General features: G+C 47.5%; 1 protein-coding gene across 27 annotated transcripts in view; it reads right to left on the bottom strand.

The window, feature by feature from the left end:
• The window catches only part of MAPK8IP3 (mitogen-activated protein kinase 8 interacting protein 3), an 86584-nt gene that overhangs the window by 5395 nt on the left and 60304 nt on the right, over positions 1 to 20885 (bottom strand). For 10 of the 27 annotated variants that reach the window (XM_071571484.1, XM_071571486.1, XM_071571489.1 and 7 more), the window contains 17 exons: positions 20414 to 20495; positions 18190 to 18341; positions 17523 to 17579; positions 16752 to 16922; positions 13994 to 14120; positions 12294 to 12389; positions 10804 to 10965; positions 9723 to 9888; positions 8850 to 9035; positions 7267 to 7450; positions 6386 to 6508; positions 6042 to 6122; positions 5324 to 5391; positions 4095 to 4243; positions 3103 to 3274; positions 2879 to 2992; positions 1480 to 1518 (listed from right to left, as the gene is read on the bottom strand). In XM_071571484.1, coding sequence (XP_071427585.1) covers positions 1480 to 1518; positions 2879 to 2992; positions 3103 to 3274; positions 4095 to 4243; positions 5324 to 5391; positions 6042 to 6122; positions 6386 to 6508; positions 7267 to 7450; positions 8850 to 9035; positions 9723 to 9888; positions 10804 to 10965; positions 12294 to 12389; positions 13994 to 14120; positions 16752 to 16922; positions 17523 to 17579; positions 18190 to 18341; positions 20414 to 20495 — 2129 coding nt within the window. The remainder of the gene's footprint in view (positions 1 to 1479; positions 1519 to 2878; positions 2993 to 3102; positions 3275 to 4094; positions 4244 to 5323; positions 5392 to 6041; positions 6123 to 6385; positions 6509 to 7266; positions 7451 to 8849; positions 9036 to 9722; positions 9889 to 10803; positions 10966 to 12293; positions 12390 to 13993; positions 14121 to 16751; positions 16923 to 17522; positions 17580 to 18189; positions 18342 to 20413; positions 20496 to 20885) is intronic. The other 17 variants (XM_071571488.1, XM_071571490.1, XM_071571493.1 and 14 more) reach the window with 8 other exon arrangements.

The raw sequence follows: 20885 nt of genomic DNA, 5'->3' as shown, positions 1-20885 counted from the left end.
GAGGAGACCACACCAGATTACACAGTCCCTTCTCTTTCAGACTGGGGCAAGCTAGACTGGTGTCAAAGTGAATCCCCTCACCAGCGGGGACTCTGTCCGGCCTCCACAAATCACCCACTATCCTGGTATCAACCTCGGTCTCTTGTACCTGGCAGGGTATTCAGAGGTGTCCACTATTCCCAGAGACACCCAGGGCAGCTGGAGAATTACTGCTATTCTCTGGCTCAGTGAAGTGGCTCAGCTTCCAAGTCAAGTCCTTTGCTCCTGCCCAGCCATGAGCACAACACATGCTGCTGAAAGCAGTCTCTGGGTCTGGTGAAGCCTCTCAACCCAGTCAAAGCCATCACAGCAGTGGAGTGAGATCCTTCCTGAGCTCATGGTTTCACCATGACACCAGAACATCAGCTACTCCAGTAATGAACATCTAGAACATGTTCACCATCTACAGCTGCCAAGGATTTCAAGGTGGGGTCTGGGGTCTGCATCCTTCATGTCCAGGCTCCAAGAATGTGAAAGTTTCCACTCACCAAGCAGCAGAGACCAGTGCTCAGAGCTCAGGACAGGAGATCTTTCCTGCTGCAGACACCCACATCAGGACAACAGCAGCAGTACTAAAATCAGGCAGATTCCACTTTTCTCTGAGAGCTTGATTGCTTCATTAATTATCTGTAGTTCTAAATTTTGACCTGGGCTGTATTTCCCTAATTAAGTGACTTGGACAAAGGAGACTTTTCTCTATCAGGCTCAAGTGAGGATGGCAAGACAAGTATAAATGTTTTGATGGAAGAATGAGAATCAGTGTGTGGACAGAATCTGGCTTTTCAGTGCAACTAATATCAGATGAGTTAAAAGGAGGAGACGTGTTGATAATGCTTCCAGACAGCCATACAAACGTCTTTGAGTGAAAAAAGACAACCCTAATTTCTGACCCTGGGAAATTTGAACTCAGACCCTGCCTTAGCTGGCACAAACTCAAACAGTTCTTCATGTTTATCAAGTCCTCTCAGGTTAAACATCTTGGTTGATGACTTGCAGCTGCCACAGCACCTCCTGCCACTGGCCTGCAACTGATGACAGAAAAATCCTTGGACAAACAAGGATGACCAAGGAAGACCTTGGAAGAACACTCTACTCCTGCTTCCTGGAACTCTCTGACTGAAGAAACCTCTCCAGTCCCTGTTTCAAACCTGGCCCACCACAGGAAGTGAACCACTGCTGAAGAATAGATTACTCTAAACACAAAAAAACCCAGATGGATGGCTGATGAGGTGGAAAAAATATTTATAGCTGTGGGAAATGAGGATATTCACATGACTGTCTCTGGGTGCTTTTCTCCAATGTGTCTTAAAATGAAAGACTGATGAGGAAAAATACATGGAAAGAGCTGAATGGCAGGATGGAAGGGTGGGAGGGTAACTGTGAAGGGAGAAGGTGTAAAGGGAGTGAGAGCTGAGCAGGAGGAGGAGGCAGTGGACTTACCCCGGAGCCCGAGGAGTTGGCCTCGGTGGAGGACTACAGCTAGGCACAGGAGGGGAGAGGGAACACAGAGGGGCAGGGATGGGCAGGAGGGGAGAGAAGAAAAAGGTGATTACTGGGAGATAATTCAGGGAGCAACAGAAATAGTAAAAAAACCTACAGAGAAACCACCACAGGAACTCTGCTGAGTTCATACCTACACTGCTCTTGCTCACTTTGCACTTATCTTACAGGGAGCAATGTGGTATGAGATGGGAGAGGGATCGTGTCACAAGGATCCACTGCTGCTTTTCTAGTGGGATCTTCCTGTTTACTACAGTTTTACAGGAACACCCAAAGATAAAGCAATTGGTTTACAGCAGGAAAAAAGCTTAACTGAGATTACAGGCAGCAGCCTCAAGACAGAATGGGCTTCAGAACAGGGACTCAGAAATGAGACTGAGACTGCAAGGCACAAAGAGGGCTGTGCCACTGCCCTCCTGGTGCCAGCCCCAGGCACACCCAATTCCCTGGCCTCAGAGGAGACCATCCCAGCCCTGACTTCCAGCAGGATTACAGGAGGTTTGTTCCTGTTATACAAGAGCTATTTGCTACTCAGCTTTCCTTTGAGCAGTGGTAAGAAAATGTAAATTTGACTGCTTTCTATTGAAAGCAATTGCAATCAGCCTCAAATCCCACTCCCCCATGGTAACCTGGAACAGAATGTCCAAATAAGATGCTGACAGGCAGGTACAGAACAGGATTACTAGGAGCTTCAGCTAAACTTCCAGCTCTGGAGATCCCCCCTCCTACTGCTGGGTCCCCTCACCAGGCTGGATTTGGTGTAGGATACAGATTTCTACTTTCCTGGTAAAGCTGAGCCCTAATTTGAGTAAACAAAGCTTTTCTAAGGTCCATTTCAGGAACATACTGCTATGGAGACATTTAGATGTCTATACCAAAATGAAATTTCCAGGGACATCTTCCTGGTGACTTCTTATCCCCTGGCCTCCTTTTGGAGACTCACTACAATTCCCAAAGCTTGGTTTCTCCTGCTTCCCAGCAGCCACAGAATCAGTTCATGTCACTCTGCCCTGTCAAGGTCATGCTCTAAAAAAAGAAGACTGTAGGGATGGTAGAGATGTCCCCCCAAGGAGGAAATAGCTTCAATTGCACTGAAAAGGGCAGAAAAAAACACCTGCTTGGTTTTAAAGAGGTTAAATAGGTTGCAACCACTCAAGTGAACACTTAATTCCGTAGTAAAGAAGAGTTACACCAAGTCCAGGGCTGCTCATACCCAGGACTCTTCTCTCTGATCAAAGGGGTGTCAGATGTAGGGAAAGCATCAGCCTGCCTGAGCCACCCACCATGCTGCACAAATAACACCCCAAAGCCTCCTTTTTCAGTGAGGGGGTGCACTTACTCTCTGTGAGGGGGATGGAGATGACCACGCCGTTGCCGGTGCCCACCCAGAGGCGGTTGCCAGCGATGAGCAGGGCAGTGATCCTGACGAAGGAGAAGCCCAGCTTTCCAGTGCCTAAGGAAGCAGGAAGGAGAGTTGGGGAGTCAGTGATGGCCTTGGACAAACTTGGGCAGTGTGATGTCAGGTAGTACCAGAGCACTTCCTGCCCGACCCCACTGCCTCACCCAGCATCTTGCTGACGTAAGGCTCGATGTCGACATCCTGCAGGTGCTGGTGGCTGTGGGCATGGTAGAGCCTCAGGGTGGAGTCCAGGCGGATGGAAACCCACACGCCATCTCCAATCCATGCCAGCTGTCGCACCTGGCTCTCCCGCCGAGGGTGGGCATCGAAGGACTTCTGGAACAGGTGAACCAATGTGAGCTCACAAAAGGCTGGCCATTATCTACACATATAGTCCATTTTCCTCAGCTGAGATAACATTTTTGGGTGGCAAAGCCCTTGGAGCAGCTGTGTTAGTGCCAGCTGACCCCAGCAGTTCACTGCAGGACACAGAAAACCCCTCCCTTGAGCAGCTGTACTGCAGCTTTGCAGAGCTGATGGTCTTTGCTGACCAGTTCAGGGGCAAGAACATTTAGAAACCAAGGGCTTTCAATGCATGTGATAGAAAAGGAAAACACACAACTCCAGGATAAATTCCAAAGATCAAACTGCCTTGGCCCACTGATGTGAACTTCAGATCCAGCACTTCTTCCCCCCTTGACAGAATTATTTCAAGCACTCTCAGATAGATTTGTACCAACACCACTGTACTGAATTTCAACCAAAAGGTTGAAAAGCATCATTTTCTCCTTAGGCAAGTGGGCTCACAGGGGTTTGCTGAGTGTACTGCTCCTGTGTGCCACAGTGCCTACAGGTGAAGCCTCAGACCATACCTGAAGGGTCACTGTAAAGCACAGTACATGGCCTCACAGACTCACTAGTAAAGGCAAAGAAAATTCTCAGTTTAGACTTGTCTAAAGAATTATGCTCTGCAAAGGGAGGAAGGAATAAATACCTGCTGGCAGACTGGATCATAACATGACCAGACTGACAGTTTGGGTTCTGCAGTAAGCAATGACAACCCATTTGTGCATTTCACACACTGCAGCAGAAGAGAGCAGTAAGAATAAATCCAACCCAAAGATGTGCATGCACAGACACACATGTGATCTCTTACCTCAATCTGCATTGTCTTTGGCTGGATAACATGGATTTTGTTCTTGTAGCCACACCAGACTCTGTCGTAGACCACAGCCATGCAGCGGATCGAGTGGTGAGTGTGGCCGAGGTCCATCAGGTGGTAATTACTGAGATCCCACTGCCCATCTGAGGTGGAAAACAAGTGTGCAAAGATGCATCTCCTCTGTGATGTGGCAGCATACAACAGGATCCTCTACCTTTCCATGTACATTTGGGTATACAGACTTAGCTGGTACTCAAATGCTGTTTGCTCATGTCTGTGACCTTGCCATGACTCCACACTCCTGCTTCAGGCACAGTCTTACACTGATGGAACATGTAACCAGCAAGTTTAGTTTGGTGTCTAAAAGCACTCCAAATCAGGCTAATTTAAATGTCCTTTATTGCAATGAAGTGAACAGGCCTCTCTAACAAGTGCAACAAAACCAGCAGAAGAGGACAGCAGAACAAGACTATGCAGAAACTTAAAAGGAAATGGGCCATACAGTCCTTGTGGTGAGGCTTCCTCACTTCACAGACATGCAACATTATTCCCTCAAAGTGTCAGACCCAGGAGAAGGAATGAGATTTCCCTTCTCTCTCTCCTATTTCCAACTAACCAGGCAGATACTGTGTCCTTCACAGACAGGCAGTCTCTCTGTCATGAACCTTTACCTTATTTCTGATGGGAACAATTTTGATGTGTCAATGGTCAGGCCTGAGCTCATGACAAAGGCTGAAGCAAAATCTGAATTGCATGAACCCAGAAATCTGTATTTCAGTTTCTTGAATGACCTGCTACTCGACAAATAACTAAGCTCTTTATGTGCCAACATTAGTCACAGTTGGCAAATTCCCATGTGCTGTCAGGTATGAACACAGCTAAGAAACTGCTCAAGCCATAGGGAAACAGAACCCACAGCAGTGAGGAGGACCAGAAATTGAATTTCTCAAGTGTGCCTCAAACAACTGCACAGCACATGGATTTCTAGAAGTGCCACATTTACTCCATATGTGCTACACAGCCCATAACACACATTTTTGTTCAGAAAAGCTCAGGAGGTGGTGTTAGTGTACACCTGAGATGGTTTAGTATAGTGATTATGTGTTTTAACTCTCTGTTTGTACTCTGGCAGCCAGCACCTTTCCCTCTCACCTCGGAAGAGCATTTCATCCACTGCTACACTTTCAGCCAAATTTTGTTTTCTCTATCACACTCATTCTTACCTTCTCCTCTGTGGAATATGGCCAGTGTTCCATCTGCCAGAGCAACCAGGACCCTCCCTTTCACATGCCTGAAAGCACAGAATAGTAAATACAGAAGCTTGGAGAAGTGAGTGACTAATAAACCCTCCCTGCCATCCATGCACATGATCTTTATGTTGTCTCTACAATTCCCAGCCAGTTTGGCCCGTGCAGGAACACCCTGCAAGAAGCCACATCTTGACTGCAGTGGGATCATCCCTACATTTTATATTGAGGAAATTCTTCTCCTTCAAAATACAAACCCCATTAGTTTCAATAAATTTCTCCTAATTTAATCCTCAGTGAAATTTTGCCTTTTTCTCTCCCACTTGTTTCCTCCTGTTATTGCTCATCATGTGTTCACTAAATTGGGTCAGGGCTGCAGTTGAGCAGGAAAATGGGTTTGTATGAGGCTTACAAAAACCTTGGGAAACTTGCCTTACAAACCAAGGCACTTGGGAGAGCAAAGAAAAAGTTGTGGCTGCCACATCCCTGGAATTGTTCAAGGTCAGGAATGTGGAGAAGGTTTGGAGTAACCTGGCCCATGGCAGGGAATTGGAACAAGAGGGTGTTTAAGGTCCTTTCAAACCCAAACCATTCTGTGATTCTGTAAGTCTATGACAAAGAGCTGCTACCCCTCTCTAAAGTATCCCTTAGGCCCTGAACCTTCTGCTCCAGGTCCCTTGGAATGCACACTTACACCAGGCTCAGCACAGAGTCCTTCAGCTTTATTGAGTGCAAACACTTCTTCCAGTTGGTCACAGCCGAGTGCACGTAGAGCCTGTGAGAGAGGACAAATTGGGGAGGGTTAGCAGAGGCCCCACACCTTCAGCCTGACCAGGCTTGAGTCTTTTCTTCTGGTAGGAAAGGTGGAAATGAGGCAAGAAAGTGAATTTAAAGCCCTGAGACTACGGTGAGCTGAGCAATGGAACGAGGTGTGAAAACCTTCTCCAGAAACAAGCAGTGAGCTGTAGGTGTGTGGACATGAAAAAGAGAGCCCAGAGCATGGGGATGCCAGGGATGTGCTGCCCAAGGAGAACCCACCAGCCGTTCTGAGCTCCCAGCCACATGGTGGGGGCGGCACTGGTGCAGGTGCCCGCGGCATCCCCGCTCGGCTCCGCGTCCGGCACTGCCGGGCTGGGCTCTGCCTTCAGCTGCCCGTTCTCCCTGCAGAGGCAAAACAACAGCATTAGGGCTTTAGCAGCAGCAGGGCACAGAATGCCCACCCAGCCCACAGCCTGGCACTCATGGGCAGGTAGGGGCCCTTGCAGGCACAAATTGCTTCCTGCCCTTGGGGGGGTTTTAATTGCAAATCTGCAATTTGCAACATTTCCTTCCTCCCTGTATACAAACAGCAAGCACTTCAAACCTACAGACTCAAACTGTTCAGGAGGACCATTACACAAACAGCATTTCCTCTGTTCATTTCCAACTTCAACAGGAACAACTTAGAGCAACTTGGGCATTTAGGAACCATCTGTATCCAAGACTTCCACCACATCAGACTTGTTTGTCTTAAGGATTTTTGGGTGGTGAATGTTTCCTTGGTTACTTTTACAGCATATCAGAGGTACTACTGGAATAAATCAATCATCATTTGCACACACAGATCAGTAAAAGCTCCTTCAGTAAGAACATGAAATGTACATGTTCTTCAGAAGATCTGCCTTAACCACAAGACTCTATTCATAGTGAGAGGCCAAATATTTGCACCTTAGCAACTGACCCCACCTGCTGCAGGCCAAGCCATGCTTATCTTCATTTAATTTCTCTCCCTCCTACCATCCCACCTGTAATGTTGCTTCAGCACAAAACTGACAGAAGTCTGACACTTTGTCAGAAGACCAGGCTGCTCCTCTCATCCCCAAGCTTATGAGCACAGAGCTGGCCATGGCTGAGCTGGCACCGTGCCCTGCTGTGCCTACCCGCTCTGCCGCGGCGCCGGGGCTGGCACAGGGTCTGTGAACACGTGCTCGGTGAGGGGCCCAGGCCGTGTCTGTGCTGGCTCTGCCTCGCTGGCACTGCCCTCCGGCACCTCTGTGGCCTCTGTGGCCTCCTCGGTGGACTGGGACTGGTTGATCTTCCCATTGCAGACAGGAGCCACCTCACCTGGAGGACAATGAACACACTGCAGAACAAGCTGGTGACTTAACCAGACATCAGGCTATAGGCAATTCTTTAATTTATCTTCCCTTGCCAAACTCAACCAAGCCCTGAGGCTTTGCCACAGACAGCAGCTCATCCAGCACCTTCTGCCTGGATGGGGAACAGAGACTGGTTTAAGGTTGAAAGAGAAAAGAGACCAAAAGAACATCTAGTTTTGTGAAATTTCTAATTCTGCTTTGCAAAATGTTGTTTGCACAGCAAGGCCACTTAACTCATGAAAAGGTGCTGGAGTCGCTTTGTTCTGGTACAACCTGTCCAGCAATCATAGAGACCAGTGTACCACGGGTTACAAGTCATATATTAAAGTAAGCTGGACACTTCAATAGGATGAAATGGTAAAAATCCAAGATTTTGTAGAGTTAAAGCCAGGATTTTACAAGTTTGACAGGTCATGGCATTGAACAAAGAAAAGGCAGAAGTCCAACAGTGATGAAGACGCTTCAAGACCACCCAAGGGATGAAGTCAGGAGACCACTCCCCAAATTTCAAGCCAAAAGGAAAGCTCCACCCAAGATTTCACCCAGTCATTAATACAGAAATTAGAAGGTGTTAACTATGAACTTAAGGCTATAAATGGATCATTTTACACAAACAAGTTAGGCAAGTTTTTGCCCAGTATGAACTTGCTTTGCCTCCAATGTTGTCAATAAACACCTTTGCTGCTAAATAAGACAAAATGCTTCTTAGTGGTTATTTATTTTGAAGCATTTTTTGCTATCAGGTGAGGCACAATCTGGGACTAGCACAGCATGAGAAGAGCACTATGGGCTGTCACTGCACTATGGACTCAACAAGGGCAGCTGTATGGTTTGCATAGGAGCTTAATTGGCTCCCCAAGGCTCAGGGGAGAAAGCACTGAAAACAGTAGCAGGGCAAACATCTCATCTGTCCAAAACACTCTGCTGTATGACCCAGGAAACCAGGTGTGGATCAGAGAGAAAAGGAGGACTCTAAGGAGAAATGTAACTAAAGGGCCTCCTGTACCACATTATGAAACTTCTGGAGGCCTCTTGAGTGTTTAACTCGGGGCCAGGAGGATGTGCTGGAGCACCATGAGCTCGTACAGGACCAGCTGTAATTGCACTGTCACTAAGAGACCCTCTTAGGGTCTCTTGACTCTAACAGAGAGAGTGGTCAGGCATTGGAATGGGCTGCCCAGAGAGGGGGTGGATTCCCCATCCCTGGAGGTTTTTAAGGTGACACTGGATGTGGCACGAAGTGCCATGGGCTGGTGATCACAGTGGGGTTGGATCAAGGGTTGGACTTGATGATCTCAGAGGTCTCTTCCAACCCAACTGATTCCATGATTCCATGATTCTAAGTGTTCTGTGCCAACACTCACTCTGTCCCTTGTCCAGCACAGGTGTGTCCCCACGGGAGGAGCAGTTGCTTCGTGGCACGTTGCAGCGGGTGGCACAGCCCACCAGTGTGATCCCTGCCAGGACTCCGTCTGCTCCCGCCGACTCCTCGGGATTCACATCCCCCTCCAGGAAGATCTCTCCCGGTGGATAGTCACTCTCACTGGCAGCTGAAGGGCACAGAACACACCCTCATGTAAACCAAGCTGCCATTGCTCCACTCCTGAGCTCACCCTGACCATGGGAGATGCAATAGGCACTCAGCAATAGGACAAGGGGGCACGATGGGCTCAAGCTCTGCCAGGGAAAATTGAAGTTGGAGAGCAGAAAAAATTCTTTGCAGAGAGAGTGCTCAGGCATTGGAATGGGCTGCCCAGAGAGGGGGTGGATTCCCCATCCCTGGAGGTTTTTCAACTGAGCTTGGCCGTGGCACTGAGTGCCATGATCTGGAAAAGGGACTGAAGTTGGACCAAGGGTTGGACTTGATGATCTCAGAGGTCTTTTCCAACCCAATCCATTCTATGATTCTGTGATTCTGTGATGCTGACCCTTGGGGTTCACCACCCTGGGTGGGCACCACAGCTTCCATCAGCACCATGGCTGATCCCTTTATCCCCAGCATCAGCATCCAGGGCAGGGACAGAGCCCTCCCAAACTCGGGCAAGGCTCACTCCTGCCCCTAAAAATGAACCTTGTGTGCAAAGGAGCAACTTACAGAACACTCAGCAGGGAGGGATCTCCACCACAGGAAGGCAATATCTGGGTTATGGTTTTGGGGAACACAATAGAGCCCAAGGATTAATTCCCAAGTGAAGACCCCTGTGCTCCTCAGCTGGGCAGGTGCAGACCCCACTCACCTGGAATGCTGGAAATGCAGAGCACGTGAGCGTTGCAGACAGTGAACTGGTCCACCACAGTGCCAGGCTGGTTGGCATCAATGATCACGACCTTACTGGTGGACAGTGTGCTAGTGAGGATCCAGACACGGCTGGATGTGGCATCCATCTCATGGAGCTCCTTTGCCTTTGGCAGAGCAAACACATGAGCACCATCAGTGCTTCTCCTGGATCAGCCTCAGACCAGCAGTGCTTGGCAACTTTTGCACATGGTGTAAGTTATATTAAATCACATATTCTACTCTGTGGTAAATTTATTTTCTATTTTCTGTATATTAATTTATATTTTCATTTTGATTAATCTAATTTCATTCATATTGCTGCACTAGTAACCAGAGCACTGGACAAAGAGCCTGTCTGGCTCCTTAGGGCAAGAGGAATGAGGCCACTAATTTCCCTGTTGAGATGCCTGACTCATATGTCACTGAATATTCCTTCAGCCAGAGCATGATGAGGCTGGGAATGCATCCAGCTGATCACCCAAAGCAAGCTGGTGTCAGAGGAGTACAGGCCAGCACTGTAAGACAGCCCTGGAGAAAAATCCCACAAACCAGAGAGGATAAAATGATGAATTATTATATAAAAATTCCTGCTTGCTTCTTTAAAAAATAAAAAAATAAACACCCACTAAAGACTGTCAAAACCCAGAACTGGTTTAAATCCCAAGAAGTTCAACTTCTGGCCCAAACGGACTCATAGACCCCATGTCTCTGTTCTTATAACAAAGCTTTGCCTGAACTTTGTTTTTTTAATTTACAATGATGAGGACTCCATAATCTTCCCAGCAACCTCACCAAGCACTTATTACTAGAATTTTTTCAAAACTCCAAATGTTCAAAAGCAGAAGTTGGAAAACTTTATCCTGGATTTGTCCCAAATCACACAGAAAGTTACAGAAGAGCCAGAAATACCCCAGCCCTGCCCCACAAGTACAAGTCAGAGCATTTTATGGCACAGTATGAAGGTACTGAGGGAAGGGGCATGGCAGGGATGGAATGAGAAAAAATATCAGAGGGGAAAATAATGCCTTTTCTATCCTGACCTTTTTCTTCTCAGGAGATGTGTGGTTACTTTTGTTGTTCTCGCCCTCCCCTTCCCTGTCACAGGTGAGTGGATCACGCCCAGGATCCAACTTCTGCCCATTCCCAGGCTCCTGCTCCACAGGTCTCCATCCTGAGAGATTGACTCCAGCTGCACACCACAGCTAAGGAACAGAAACAGGAATGTGAACTGAGCATTCTGCAGGCTCCAGGGTCTCTTGGAATTCAGGCATCTTTGTGCAGATCTGTCAAACATCTAAAACATTTAGTTGGAAACACCAGTGTTTGCTCAGTTCTTATAGAAGACAGTCAGTTAGATGGAGGTAAGACAGAGATTTCTGCACCCAGCACAAATCACTGGTTTTTAATCAATGTGACTGAAAGAGTTAGAGAAAACAAGAAATCAGGTGTGTAACTGAAAACAGGCTCCTGCAATGGCCTCAGTTCCTCCTCAGTCACTGCAGCAAAGCCAGCCAGGACATGGCAGATGTTTAATAGGTTCAAACTGACAGTGGGTGGGTTTAGATGAGACATTAGGGAGAAATTCTCTCCTGTGAGGGTGGGCAGGCCCTGGCACAGGGTGCCCAGAGAAGCTGTGGCTGCCCCAGCCCTGGGAGTGTAAAAACCAAGTCTGCTGGTTTAGCTTCCACAGAACCAGAGTGGAGTAGAAGCAACTCACTGCCTGTTTTCTGAAAACAAACCCAGCTAACCTCCCACAAGTTGTTTCCAGTGGCTTTTTAAGGAGAATGCTGGAAACACAATTACAGAAACAAATACTGGATTTATCCAAAACCATAAAGGAAAGATGCTGACCAGAATATTATCCAAAGATCACACCAACCTTCTAGAAACAACAGCATAAGAATTTTCTTACAACTTAATCCTCAGGATGACTTCTAAAAATCATCTCTGAATGAAGTTCTGACCAACTGGCTATTTCAAAACAGTTACTTGAGGTAACTGTGCTACCTGCAGAGATGCCCACCTATTCCCAACTTCAGTTCTACTCAAAATATTCAGGTATTGACAGACACAGCTTCACAAACATCCCCTCCAGATAATACTGTCCTGTCACCAGTGAATCCTGGTCAATGCAGAATCTAAAAAGTGATGAAATGCATTTTTATTTTCATCTACTTGTTTTTATGACTTTATATATTGTTTTGTATTACACCCTGAGGAGTCTTAGCAAAAGCCTTAGAGGCATAAAATTTTGCTGAAAATGTTGCTGTTGTGGATGAGTTGTCTCAAAAAAGCAAAATATGTCAGACAGCAGCATGGGACCTGGCAACCTGAACCAGCTGAGAGCTGTGTCCTTAAAATACTATTTCCAACATCCACTAGAAACCACTGTACAAGAAAAGGAAGATAGAATTTTCAACATATGTCAAAAAAATGCAGATTGTTGTGGAAATTGTAGGTGTAGTGACCCAAATTCTTTGCTTATTTTGTATCCCCTCTCTGGACTGCATGGTCAGCAGACCCAACATACCTTCATGGTTGGGTCCTTCTCTACCAGAGGGCGACAATACACAGGCACAGGGACGTTCTTCATGCGAGTGTCCTCCTGACCACCATTGGGACTCAGCTGGGGGGAGAGAAGATGGAAAAGACAGTATAAAGCTGCAAACACCAGGATATGGGAAGAGACATGTCACCAGTGTGGCAGAGCTGATCAGAGGTGGCTGCTGCTGAAACTTGGTTGTAAAAATGCCAAGGTCATGGGTTCAATCCCCTCTGTGGGCCATTGACTTGAGCTGGACTCGATGATCCTTGTGGGTCCCTTCCACAGTCTGGGATTCTGTGAAACAGAGTCCCTGTGGGAAGGGGAGCAGCCCACCCAAGTGACCATCTCACTACCATCAGTGCCCCAGTGATGGCCAACAGAGGCTACACATTGCCCTGCTGATGGAGAAAGGACCTCCCTGCAAAGAGTCAGGACACTGGCGATGCTTTCCATTGTGATGGTTCTGCTTGATGATCTTAAAGGTCTTTGCCAGACTTAATGATTCTGTGATCCTATGGCCTGAACCTCGTCCCCTTTCAAGCCATGCTGTAAGGCCCTTCCCTTTCAGGAGGTCTCTGGCCACTTCAATGAGTCACAGGCCAACAAATGAGGCTGATGATCTTTGATTTTGTGTTATTGATGGGGAGAAGTGAGTGCAAACAGCATTTGTTTTTCATACTAGATGACTGTTAAAAGTTCTCAGAATATAAATGAAATAACTAATGTTCAAGTCCAACCATAACTGGGAAGAAAAGCTTAATTATTTTTGGTTTAGGGCAGGTACTTTCAGTACCTTCATACAGAGGAATGCCCTTCCATTGACTTTGGTGGAGATACAGAGAACATTAATGTGATCTGTGCCTACGACTGTTACACAAACAAAACCTCCAAATTAAGTAGTGTGGCAGCAGGCCCAGGGCAGTGACCCTTCCCCTGGACTCTGCCTTGGGGAGGCCACACCTTGAGTGTTGTGTTCAGTTCTGGGCCCCTCAGTTGAGGCAAGAGATTGAGGGGCTGGAGCGGGGCCAGAGAAGAGCAACGAGGCTGGAGAAGGGACTGGAGCACAAGTGCTGTGGGGAGAGGCTGAGGGAGCTGGGGGTGTTTAGCCTGGAGAAGAGGAGGCTCAGAGGTGACCTCAGCACTGTCTGGAACTGCCTGAAGGGAAGTTCTGGCCAGGTGGGGGTTGGTCTCTTCTCCCAGGCACTCAGCAATAGGACAAGGGGGCACGATGGGCTCAAGCTCTGCCAGGGGAAATTGAAGTTGGAGATGAGAAACAAATTCTTTGCAGAGAGAGTGCTCAGGCATTGGAATGGGCTGCCCAGAGAGGGGGTGGATTCCCCATCCCTGGAGGTTTTTCAACTGAGCTTGGCTGCGGCACTGAGTGCCATGATCTGGTAAAGGGCCTGGAGTTGGACCAAGGGTTGGACTGTATGATCTTGGAGGTCTTTTCCAACCCAATCCATTCTGTGATTCTATGATTATTTTTGGTTCAGGGTAGGTGCTTTCAGTACCTTCATACAGAGGAATGCCCTTCCATTGACTTTGGTAGAGATACAGAGAACATTAATGTGATCTGCGCCTATGACTGTTACACAAACAAAACCTCCAAATTAAATAGTTAATGACTAAGGCTAAGCTAATGACTCAGGCCCCCTCCCCTCAGCCTGCCCAGAGAGTGGCCCTACCTGCTTGTACTTGGCGGGGAGGCTCCAGCCACAGGCCTGCAGCCTCCCGTCGTCGTTGCGCACGTGCTCGCGCACCTGCCGGTACTGCTCCCGCTTCTGCTCCCGCCGCGCCGAGGACGTGCAGTCGCTGCGGAGACACACAGAGTGACCCCCAAGCCACGGCTGGGAGGAGCGAGGGGAAGGGAGGGTGGGAGAACAGGCCCACAGAGCAAACCACATCCAGCTGGGAAAGCATGCAGGGAATGGGAGAGAGGAGGAGCAGGCACAGGCAGACAATCTGTGTCACCTGAGTGACCACCTGTGTCACCTGGCAGGCCAAGTCATGGCCATCACCACTTCAAATGTTCCCAGAGCCCTTCAGAAACAGGGAATCACCCTTCCCAAAACCTGTTGAAACAGGCATTTGGCTTCAAAGAGTTAACTGAGAAACTGTGAAGCTCACATTCCATATGCCTTGCACTACCAGCACTGTGTAAATACCAGATAAATTGTTCTATCCTAGAAATGGATGTCAAGAGTGTACTTTAAAACATCCTTTTAGTCACAGATTGATAAGATGCTCACTTAAAGAGAACAAGAATCAGGAAAACTCCCTGATGTCAAGAGAACAAAGAAAGTTGAAAAGTTCAAACCCAGGAAGATGAGTAAGAAAGACCCTCAGAGAGGCTGAAGACACCAGAACGACCCTAAAATACATCCCCTAAAAGAAGATTCTGGCCAAAACTCCTCCTCTAACTCCGCCTAAACTCCACCTGTTATGAATACGTGTGTAAAATGTTGTCACCCCATCCTAACACTGTATAAAATCCCCTGAATTCCTACCAAAAGTGGGAAGTGAACTTTCAGCAGTACCCACTGCCTCACTTCCCCTGTGAAACAAATAAATACCTTCTGCTAAAAGATAAAACTTCTCTCTTAGCAGCATTCATTTCAGCCTTTTCTCAGCATCACTCTGAATCTATGAGATCACACCAATTTTTGCTGAGCTGTTACAATTAGCTGATCTAATGCTTCCACCAGGAAGGCATTTTGAGTTCTTCCCCTCCTCGTTATAGACAAGTATGGATTTTTCTGTCCATTTTTAGGCTTTCTGTGCTGACAAAAAAAATGTGCACCTACTGCTGGTTCCAACAGAACAACTCCAGCTTTGCACTAGCAAAGGTTAAACCAAAAATTGATCTGTGAGCTTTTAGACATGTTTTAATACAAACAAAGGCTTGCTTGTGTGTCAGCCTCAGCTCTGAAGAGTTTTTAAAGTATCATTCCAAGATACAAACAACATCAGCAGAAAAATCAAATCCAAACCAAAACTCCCTACTCACACACACATAACAACGTATTTACTTAGACCAAAACCAGCATCCCACTGAAACAAAACATTTCCCTGCACATCCTTCCTCCCCCAGGGAGAGGAGGAGAGCACAAGCAGCTCTGACAGGGTGCAGTCCCACTGTGTAGGGCACTGCTGGGAAACACTCAGGCCCCACAGTGGGACTGTGAGATGTCATCAGAGAAAAAGACAGAATAAAGGCAGTGGGCATCTATAAGGTACAAATTTATCCTTCTGAAACTATCACTCTTCTCCTGAGGCAGTGTCTTCTCAACAAATCCTTCTTATTGCAGAAGTTATCCTACTTTACCACCATATTCTCCAAAGTCCTTCCAAACAAACACACCACAACAAGTTGCGAAGTCACGTAAAGCACAGAAGAGTTTTCTCCCTTCATGTCAGAGACACAAAGAATTGCAGTAAGACTCTGCAGCAGCAACACCTACAGGCTCATTTTGAGCATGGTTGAAATTAATACTGTAACTTCAACGTGCTGTGGAGAGAACTCCTGTCTCGATTAAACTCCTGGTCGAAGTGTTGGGCAGACATTCCATCCCTTTGGCCCATCACACTCCACCACAAAAACCCCTTCTCCATGCCATCCCAGGCTGCAAATATGAGTGCAGAACCAGACAGAGGCCAACTCCAGCTCCAGTGGTCCCTGCTGAGATGACCCATCATGGCCAAAACATGCTTGGGAGGACAAGAGTTGCTGAGCCCATCCACAGAGATGAGTGAGAGCTCCAGGAGATAAACCACAGGGGACACAGACCTGCTAACACCACAGTTTCTAAAGCAGGAAACAGCTTGTTTTAAGGAGAGCTGCAGAGGGCCCTGGCTTGGCTGGCACTCACTGTGGCAGTTTAATCCAGGCTCCCTCCTGGTAACCAGATGTAACTAGGGAGGGGTTTGTCTCCCAGGTATTCCTCACCCGTTCCTTCCCCTCCCACGGAACAAAGAAAGTATAAGACAGGAGATAGGAAGTTTTTTTTTGTGAGGGTGGAGTGCAGGGAGCTCTCTGCTGCTGCTCAGTCCCTTATCAGAGCCACACAGAAGATTGGGGAAAAGGCATGAGTGAGACCCCCCAAGTGAGAGGAAAAAGCTGACACTTTCTTCTAGGAGTGGTTGTTGGGATTGTGTTGTACTGGTTTACTCGGTGGGTGGGTGGGGCTGTTCTTTTGTACCCATTGCTTTTTGTTTTGTCTCTTTGTTGCCCATTTTCCCCTTCCCTTTTCCCCTCCCCTTTCCCTCTCCCTATTGTGGGTGTAAATTGTATTCATATAATTGTAGACATTTAGAGAATATACATATATATATATATAGACTGACTTGGCTCAGCTTCTTTCAAGCTTTTTTTTTCCCCCTTTCATTTTCCCAGGGGGGTGGGTGACTCAAGCTGGGGGGCCAGGACAAAACCAAGACACTCACTCATCAGGGAAGAACTCCAGGGTGCGGCTGCCCGAGGAGATCTGGCACATGGTGTGGCTGCGCCGCTGGCTGAACCCGGCCGTGGTGGGAGACTTGTAGTGGATGTTCACAGAGGGGTAGGTCCTCTTGGCAGGGGGAGGGCTGGAGGATGAGCTGAACAGGCGGCTGAAGCTGAGGACAGAGAAAGGACAAGTAAGAGAGAAGGAGTCTGGGGAGGCAGAGACCACAGACACACAAAATGGGGTATGGGGCTTCCCTACTGCACACCCAGAGCTACATCCTCCCTTCGATTGGCACAAGGTGTTTGTGGCTTCCAGAAACAGGCAGTTTCTAAAAACAGCCCTTTACAGTAGGAGAAAGCATTACAGAATCCCAGACTGTTCTGAGCTGGAAGGGACCCACAAGGATCATCAAGTCCAGCTCTTCAGTCAATGGACTGGGGATTGAACCCACGACCCTGGCATTATTACAGCCAAGTTTGAACCAACTGAGCTGATCTCAGGGTATAACAGCTGACTGTGAGTGTATGAATGTTTCCATTTGAAGATATTCATGAACTTTTTCAGCTTGTAAACCAAAACCAGTGTGGATGTTCCAATCTGATTTTCATTTTACTAAAGGCAAAGGAAGCTCTGGAAGGCAAAAGGATTCTGCTAACAACACTTTTATCTGATATTCCATTAATGTCAAAGTCTACCAAGTTGCTGTCTAAAGCAGAAATGGCAACACTCTCCCTTTTCTTAATCTTGCATGAACCACCAAAGGACTTACAACTGCCAAATGGTGGATTTCTTCTTCTCCTGGACGGAAGGGTGCTCACGGGAAGCTCTAAGGACAAACACAAAGAAGCAAGTTAATGTCAGCACTTTGACATGAGCCTCTGCCAAGCAGCAGATCATTTCCATCAAGGAAGCCTTGCCAAAAGTCTCAACTCATTCTAATGTGTTTCAAAGCACACCAGAGAAAGGGACAGGCACTGGTGTTCAATGCAAGCACACCCAAACACTCAACGTTTCAATGTTGACATGAAGTGCAGGTGTGTTCAGTGTGAAGTTTCATCAATTCCCTGTAACACTGTCACTGCTGCAGACAGGCTGGGATCCACAGCCCCCAGCATCCCAGTCACTTCAAGCCACAGCCTTTAGAATTCATCAGTTAGAAGCAACACTCCTCCCTAGAGCTTCTCCCAGATTAATTAGAACACAAGAAACAATCAAGACAGACAACCCCCCCAGTGTCTCCAAATGACAGTAGCAACATGAGATTTGCAGCCCAGGTTCAGGAAGAAGAGAGAAAGAATTGGGTGTTAGGAGAGAAGCACCTACAGTTTGGAAAACTTCCAGCACTTCTCAGCTCCTGCGCTGATAGGAGTTGACAGAAGGTCACACCTGGCCAGGTTCTGTCCTACACAGGGGCATTCTCCAACAGCCACCCTCACCTGATCATCTCTGTCCACCTGACAGCCTCCTGCAGCTCCATCAGCCTCTCCTTGTACTGGTTGCGCTCCATCAGCACCCGCGCCATCTCCACGCGGGTGAAGCGCCGGCGCTGGGCGATGGGGATGCTGTCCTGCAGGGGGGAGGAGCACTGCTTCAGCCAACAAAAGATGGAATGGGATTGAGGTTAGTACAGGGCAAGTCAGGAGACAGACACGTTTTTGTTAGTTCTCCTCCTGGCCTGCCTCATCACCCTCCAATTTCCCCAGGTAAGGTGCTAGTTCTGGACAGTGAGCTCCAAACTACGGCCCACGGACCTCTGGGTGTTCTGCAAAACCATGGAGGTCAGAATGAGAATCACCACCAGTGTGAGCACACACCCCAACCAGTGTGAGCACACAGCCCTCACTCCCCTCCAACCCAGCCAGCAAGGGGCTTTCACAGCCCACAAGGAATGGTGAGCATTGACAGTGGTCCGTTGGTCCAGAAGTTTGGAAACAAAAGGTTTAATCCATTAGCAAAGCCAGTCACAAGCAGCAGGGAGCACCACATAATGCCATCTGTCCCCTCAGGGGGACTGGAAGAGGAGATATTCTGTTAGTACAGATGGATAAAGGGAAGACACAGGAAACTAAGGAAAAGCCTTTTCCTCTTTGCTGATGTGACTTTCCAGTGAGGGCACAGGCGGCTTTGGGTTGGGAACAACAGGAAGGAGACTCTGCTTGTCTCTTTTGAAGAATGGAAAATGAGAACAACATGGCTAAATTGGTGAAAATATCTGCCCAAAAAAGGCTGTGAGAATTCTGGGGACACATTAGTAGAAAGTGGCACTGGCTTGTGCTAGACTGTGGCAATTCCCAAGCTCAGCCTGGCTGGTGAGTGCAGCCTAGAGCTGGAAGAGCTTATTACCAATTCATTATTGATTAATTAAAGGAACCAATTCCATCTCCAACCTTCCTGGACTTTGAAACAAACATGTATGACTAGTCAAAACAAATGAACAAATTAATAAATGAAATTTATCAATTGTTTTTTAAATTTAAAACAGTTAGTCAAGCTGAAAAGAAATCCAGCTCTCCTCAGCAGCTCAGAGCACAACTTGAAACATGTTTCCATCCACCTAAACTCTCAACAGACTGTTTATCCCAATTAAGTCAAGAGATTTAGGCTAGAACTGAACCTCCTCTGATACCTTGTACAAGTAAGAAGACAGGAACACTGACAGTGTAACAAATTCCCTGTCCTAGCTGGGACATTTACAAGAAAAATCTGTTACTGCTTGGTTTGTCTTTGTTGAAATGCCTCTACCCCAGCCAAAACAGCTTGAAGAGCTGTGCTAGAACAGCCCACGAGCCTTTGCCTGTATTCTGTAGTAGGCTTGTGGAAAAGAATTAACAAGAAAAGTGGTGCTGCAGCACTCAGACAAGGTGGCAGTCAGTGCTGCAAGGCTGGTGGTGTCACCTGGATGTCACTGCACAATGTCCTCGTGGCTGCAGCTTCCCTGCCAGCACAGGGCAGGCTCCTCTGGAGAAGCCTGGCAGCCCTAACACCCTGAGAGGAGCCCCACCAGACTGTAATTCCAATTTAGGGGAAGCAGATACAGTGGGATGGTGCTGAGCAGGGCACTGCCCTGGCACTGGGGCTGCAGAGGCCACATCCTGCACGGTGGTGCTGCCACTGGGTCGGCTGTTCCTCCCTGTCAGAAGTTCAGTCTGACTCCCTGTTTAGTAAATGTTCTTCTAATATGTATTTATGCTCAAAAATGTGAGTGAGTGAAAAGTACAGCAAAAGGAACAAAGTCTTTGCCTTGGAATTTGTCTGTCCACAGTCCACTAAAACTCTAGCTATAAATCCCTAATAGCAGTTTGTTGTTTCTACTAATTTAAATTAGCCTCAATTAGGTAAATCAAGCCACTGATGTCTAATTGGGCTTTAATGAACTGAATTCCTCAAGAAAAGATTTATGGAGAGTTTATCTGACACAAACAACTGCACCAGGGAAAATTCTTCTCCTCTCCCCCCACTTTCTCTGCAGCAAGGAAAAAACCACATTGAAAGTTGTATGAAGATGTTTCTCATGGGCATCAGCCACAACCCACTCACCAGCCTTGCCCTCATCACTAACAAAGGCACATCAAGCTGCATCTCAGGACTCACAAACACGAGGCAACACAGGTAAGAATATCAACCCCCTTTCCCCGCAGGCATTTTAGTAATGTCATATACCAATTCTGTACAGAGATAGCTGCTTACATCCTCCACCTCCTCTTTGGGCTCTCGGCGGGCAACGATGGCTTCAGATTTCACTCTAGGAAACAGGAAAAAGGCATCAAACCAGCAAGTGGCACCATGGCTGGCCCTGAGGAGGTCTGGGAAGAGAACCAGCTGTGGGGAGCTCTGCCTATGTCCATCACAAGGAGTGATCTCAACCCGTGTGTAGTGTACAAATCAGGAGATGCTTCTCTGGTATTTTCCCTCCCTCTGCAGTGTCTTACTCTGAACAGCTTCCCCAACATCACCTCACTTCTTTCAAACATTTGCTGTGAGCACCAAAATACTGACCACTGGAACAGTCCAGCCAGTTACTATTTTTGAACCATAATCTATGTTCAAATGTTTGCTTAGAACATGGGAAAACTGAGCCACTATCAGCAGGGAAAATACTGGCTCAAGTGCTTCTTCTGGGCTACTTCTGGCT

The sequence above is a fragment of the Pithys albifrons genome, chromosome 16 (assembly GCF_047495875.1).
Source record: "Pithys albifrons albifrons isolate INPA30051 chromosome 16, PitAlb_v1, whole genome shotgun sequence".
Lineage (NCBI taxonomy): Eukaryota > Metazoa > Chordata > Aves > Passeriformes > Thamnophilidae > Pithys > Pithys albifrons.
Note: the sequence above shows the minus strand (reverse complement) of the source record. Positions and strands in the feature narration are given on the sequence as shown.